This window comes from Mixophyes fleayi, chromosome 4 (assembly GCF_038048845.1).
Source record: "Mixophyes fleayi isolate aMixFle1 chromosome 4, aMixFle1.hap1, whole genome shotgun sequence".
Lineage (NCBI taxonomy): Eukaryota > Metazoa > Chordata > Amphibia > Anura > Limnodynastidae > Mixophyes > Mixophyes fleayi.
The window spans coordinates 11,387,719-11,393,718 of NC_134405.1; the positions used below are offsets into that span (position 1 = coordinate 11,387,719).

General features: G+C 38.4%; 1 protein-coding gene across 1 annotated transcript; it reads left to right on the forward strand.

Annotated features, from left to right (window-relative positions):
• The first annotated feature begins 4,840 nt into the window (after nucleotides 1–4,840).
• Nucleotides 4,841–5,791, forward strand: LOC142150387 (olfactory receptor 5AR1-like). Its single transcript, XM_075205581.1, has one exon. It carries the CDS (start codon nucleotides 4,841–4,843, stop codon nucleotides 5,789–5,791), a length of 951 nt encoding a protein of 316 aa, XP_075061682.1.
• The last annotated feature ends 209 nt before the right edge of the window (nucleotides 5,792–6,000 follow it).

Sequence of the window (6,000 nt, forward strand, 5' to 3'; positions counted from 1 at the left end):
GCCATAGGCAACATCTCCACTTTTTCAAACCCGCAGTTTAGTAAATATACCCCTTAGAGTCTAGGTTCTCAAACTGTAATTCACACAGTCTATGAGGTAAGTCAATGAGATGAAAGTACTTCAGCATATTATCTGTAACTTAAAGCGTGTTTAAGTGAAGATGTTGCCTATAGCAATCAATCAGATTCTAGTTATTTATTTAGTACATTCTACAAAATGACAGCTAGAATCTGATTGGTTGCTATAGGCAACATCTCCACTTTTCAAACCTGCCGGAAACTCATAGCTTCATAATTTTACCCATTTAGTCTGTGTATGTTACTGGCAGCCATACGTGTCTGTCGTCCAGAGAGGTTTTGAGGACATTTTTATAAAAGGAGTATCAGATGCAAGCTCTAAAAAGGTACTTAACATTTTATTTAAATGACAAAAACCTTACAAATGGTATTTCTGCTATAATAATTGGTGTCTAGATTCCTACTCTCAATCTTCCCCGACGAGTCAGAGTTTATCTATTCCAGGCATACTGCATACTACATGCCACTAAATAACAAAGTGTCTGGGATATTAAAATGTTTGACATTTGACATGGTAGGTTGCAGCTTCCTGGAATTGACCTTGGAAATATTTTGTATAAGAGGCAAATTTGTCAAAATTTTAAAGTCTGTTATTTGCACTTTACATCCTATATAATATGTTTATATATGGACACATCCCTCCTTTTTACACACAACTTCTCTTGAGTCTTTTGTCTCTATATGTTTCCATTGAAGAGATCTATTCCCCATATTTCTGTGGGACATTTGACTTCAGTCAAGGTGAGCACACTTCCCAATTTTCTCTATACATTTCAGGGGTTGTCCCAAACTGAGCTTTTCAAAAATCAATTATTATTATTATTAATATTGTTTTTATAGTAGGTTAATTGACTGCTATCAAAAGTGTGTGTGTGTGTATGTTATGGAATTTAGACTGTAAGCTCCAATGGGACAGGGACTGATGTCTGTGAGTTCTCTGTACAGCACTGCGGAATTAGTGGCGCTATATAAAAGCTGATGATGATGATGATTATTTTTGGAGCTCTAAAATCAATTTTGATTATATTTGGAGATGTCATAGAGCCAGAGAAAATAATACGATGATGTGACGGCATCCAATGAAAGGTGCCTTGGGTCTTAGTTACCTGAATCTCTGTTTGGCAGCATTTAGTGATAGCTAGTTAGCATTCTGCAAGTTAGGCCCTCAGTTGAGCCTGAAGTGGGTACAATTTTAATAATCACTGGACTCCACAGTTACTCTGAGAGCACTCTTTTGGACATCTTTTACCCTTTGGCACCAATAACAATAATATATTCCTTAAGTCTCTATTGTTGGAAGATAATATTTTTATGAAATATAATCTTATACTCTTTAATGCTCCCTCTTCCGACTCATTGGTTTTATTCTCCCACTAAACTGTATGCTCTCACGAGCAGGGCCCTCTCTACCCTCCTCTCATGTCTCCACCTCCTTTGTCTACCTCATATGTACTTGCTATATTTTTATGTTTAACTTGTATTTGTGTGATTTTTATGTCTAGTTTGTAGTTTTACAATTTTTCTTGTATATTTCCACCTTTAATTTCCCTTGTATGATTCATACTTCTAGTTTGTACTTGTATAGTTTAAGTTTTATTTGTCTGATTTCTAAGCTGTCTGTCACGGTCAGATATAGAAATATAGGATTCCTGGATCTGCTTAACTTGGCACTACTCTACCCTGAGCCTCGGAGTCTAATGGGACAAGTTGTCTTCACCAGTAACCCCCGCAAGGAAGTATGGGCTTTGCAGCCACTGCCCCGCCGATCGTCGCCCTCAGAGAGAGCGTTTGACGAGACCCGTATGGAGAACACAGGATTGGTAGAGACTCTACAGAGAGATGCCACAGAGTGGCATTGAAAAGCAACAAAGAAATCACAGGAACAACGAGCTGAACATGAGGAAGTGATAGTTGTGGATGAGTGGCACTGAACAGAAACCAGGAAATCACAGGAACAGCTAGCTGAAGCAGCAGGAGCAAAGGGAGCCACATATGTGCAGTCAGGGCTTGACACACAAAGAATAGGTACCTGACTGCATGTTCAGGTGCCTTAAATACCCTAATAATTAGAAAGGCACCAATAGTAAAGAAGAGGAGGTTTTAAAAGAAGATCAGGTCTACACATGTGCAGACCCAAATCCAAGATAGCCTACGCCATTGGACGGATGCGGCGCTCAGCGCCGAGAGGGACCCCTGTTTGGAGCAAATAAGTGTGCCGAAAGCCAATTGCGGGCCCAGCATGTGATACTGTCTGCGGGCACTGTGGAATTTGTGGCATCTTACAAATAAACAAGGATGAAAATAACCTTACCAGCATGCATAATTTGTTTTACTTTCTCCTTGTCATTCTGGTTTTTGAGGCAGTGGCAAGATACGCAACTTAAATAATATTTGTACTGTCCTGAAATAGTGGAATTCTGGAGATATAGACCCTTATTAATATTATAATTTAACCTTTGGTCTGCCCTCCTCAATGGACATGTTAGAAGTATCCTTGGACTTACTCAAAAACTATTCACATTTTTCTTCATCTAAATGGACATTGGTACCAACGTTGGTTGTCATCTACACTACACCTGAATAAAACAATAACTAATATCACATATACTAAATATACAATACAGTTAGGCTCTTATTGACTTTGATAGTCACTGAAATCAGTCGAATGGCAGGTGTATATATGTGAATGAACACTGTGGCTGGAGGTAATGTGATAATAACTAATTGTTTAAAATTAGGAGTAAATGTACTTGATGTGTGGGTATAATCATACGAGGTGTCCAGCTCCACCTGGACACTCAATTATTACTCTATTATGTTTATATTATATTTTAGATGCAGGTAAGTCCAGATTTGTGCGACTACTTAGCAATAATCAAAGTAGATTTTTTTTTGCCATAAAACATCATTTATAAAATCCATAAAAATCACCTAAGACAACATATACAATAATAACAATGGATTCTTATTTAATATCTATTGCCATAATTCCTGATTAACTCTTCACCACATTACTACTAAACGATAATTTTCCCTGAGTTAAAAGCAATTAGAACTAAACTTTATTAAAATAATACCGTTTGATAAAAAACAGTATAAGCAAGATATTATTTGATAAATAATAATATTTAGCAATCATTGGTTCAGTATTTTAGGCAGCGGTCTTGTGGTCCAATTTAATTGTTTATTTATTAATCTACTAGCTGATATATTTGGCATTGCCCAGGTTTAAATCTTCAAGATATTAAGAGTTAGATGTAACTGTCAACATTTTAAAAATGATCATCAGCTTAGCAGCTCTTCCAACACACCCATGAGGTGGGTGTCATTTATGTTTCTATATTAAATGTTATCTAAATCTATCCATGGAAGGCGCAGAACAGAGTCCCCAGGTTATAGTTCTGGCCAAGATACACCAATGAGATTTCTGACTAGCACCTCAACCCCCTAGTAAGTTTTCTGGGTTCCAATGTTACCAGTCTGTGAAGTTGTCATCCAAATCCATCCAGTTAAAAGGCTCAGAAAAGACACCCTGGGTTATAATTTTGCACAGAGTACACCAACAGGAGGTCCGACCAGGATCTTTCCAGTGAAAGGCCCAGAACAGGCTCCTCAGGTCAAGATTCCGGCTAGTGTATACCAACAGGATGTCTGACCAGGACCTTATGCTCCTAGTATGTCTTCTGAGATCCAATGTTACCAGTCTGTGTAGTTTTCATCCAAATTTATCCAGTGAAACGCTCAGAACAGGCTCCCTGGGTCAAAGTTCTGCCAGGCACACACCAACAGAAGGTTTGACTGGGACCCTAACTCCCATTAAATCTGACCAGGATCTGATTGGACCGCTTTGTGTTGGTTTCATCCCAATCGAAGCAGGGGTGTCCGAATGTATAGCCAGACAGACAAACAAAATAAATCCATCCAGTGGAAGGTCCAGAACAAGCTCCCCGTGTTAAAATCCTGGCCAGTGTACACCAACAGGAGATCCGACTAGGTTCCTAAACCACTGGACCACTTTACAATGGTTTCATCCGAATCAGCGCAGTGTTGTCGAAGATATTTTCCTACAAATAAACAAACTTCTTCTTTTATGTATTTAGATGTATGTAGATTGCATTGTTTTTCCATTCATGTCAGTGAAGGTACCAGTGAAATATAACTTCTAACAGTAGAAAAAAGAAAAGAAATTGAGACTTAAAGGGAAACCACTTGTGATTGGCTGCTTACGAATGATCCGTCTATGCTGATTGGTGGTTTCTTCATTGGTCAGTCATATATTATGCCTTTGTGTGTGTATGTGCTTACGCCAATCTTTTTTTTTTATACACAATACAGGGACAGTGGTTTCTATCGTACTAGAGAGGTTTTAGCAGTTTAATTGATGCCTTATAGCGATACATTTGTTGCAAATAAAATAGATTGTTCCAAGTATGGTTGGAAGTGGAACATAAGTGTATGTGACGTATACCAGGCACATATGCTACTGTTGCCAACTGGCACACATCTTAAGATAATTGCCGCTTTGCACATGACGCAATTGCAGCTTTTTCAAAGAATACAAATTGCATCTGAGACTTGGGGAAACATTGCGGCCAACTCAGCGTCAGCCCCGATGTGGCCCAGTTGTTGTCCTGCACACAATTTCCTGTTGCAGATTGTATTGTGCCCTTCATTTAGCATTGCTTATTTTGCACACTGCTCTAGACTTGTGAACTATTTATATGTGTAATCACTATTTATTTCACCATTACAGAGATAATTCAATGGACATCATAAACAAGACAAAAGTGACAGTGTTTGTGTTTTCTGGACTTACAGACAATGAAGAACTTGCCCCATTCCTCTTCATATTCTTCTTACAAGTTTATATTGTAACTATAGTTGGAAACATCGGTATGATGACTGTTGTTCATAGCACATCCAAACTCCACACTCCGATGTACTTCTTCCTGAGTTACCTCTCTCTGGTGGACCTTCTCTACTCCTCAGTTATTACTCCTAAAATGCTCTCTGACCTTATCTCCATGAGGAAGACCATCTCATTAGATGAATGTGCTCTTCAATTCTTCCTTTTTGTTGCCATGGCATGTTCTGATGTTTTTCTTCTCTCAAACATGTCGTATGACCGATATGTTGCTATATGTCACCCCCTCCATTATGTCTCAATAATGACCAAGAAAAAATGTTGGTATCTGGTTGTCTTGGCTTTCTCTGTTGGCTTCTTGCAGTCATCCTTGTTGACTGGTTGCATATTCAATCTCCAATTCTGTGGTTCAAACCTTATAGACCATTTCTATTGTGACATACCTCCACTTATCAAACTGTCCTGTTCTGATACTTTCTCCTGTGAGATGCTAACTATTTTCTTAACACTTTCTTCTGGCATGGGTACATTAAGTACCATTTTGATCTCGTACACTTTCATCATTTCTTCCATTCTACGGACGAATTCTGCTGAGGGCAGGAAGAAAGCCTTCAGTACATGCTCTTCACATCTCTTGTGTGTCACCATTTTCTATGTGTCAGTTTTATTCACTTACCTACGCTCAACTTTCAATGTTTTTGAAAAACAAGACAAGATAGCTGCTGTCTTTTATACAGTAGTGTCACCAATGTTAAATCCACTTATATACAGTCTGAGGAACCAAGAGGTGAAAAAAGTTATTACACGAGCAATACAAAATTTTACAGATTCAAATATGAAAACTGATTAAACACGTCCCTGCTTGTGAGCGAGTTTAAAATGTTGTAGGTAGCTGGGTCAAGTGAAGAAAGTGTGGCTCAGAGTGGATGTTGGGATCTGGAGTGTATCGGTGTAAGTACTATATGTGGGATTAATGTAGTCTCTAATAAATAAGTGGCTTTTGAAGATTTTAAATCTGGTGAAGAGTCTGATCAGTGGGGATTCGATAGGTGGAAAGTG

What these genes read in the sequence shown, in the direction of transcription:
- LOC142150387 (XM_075205581.1), top strand. Translation starts at nt 4,841, where the DNA reads ATGGACATCATAAACAAGACAAAAGTGACAGTGTTTGTGTTTTCTGGA.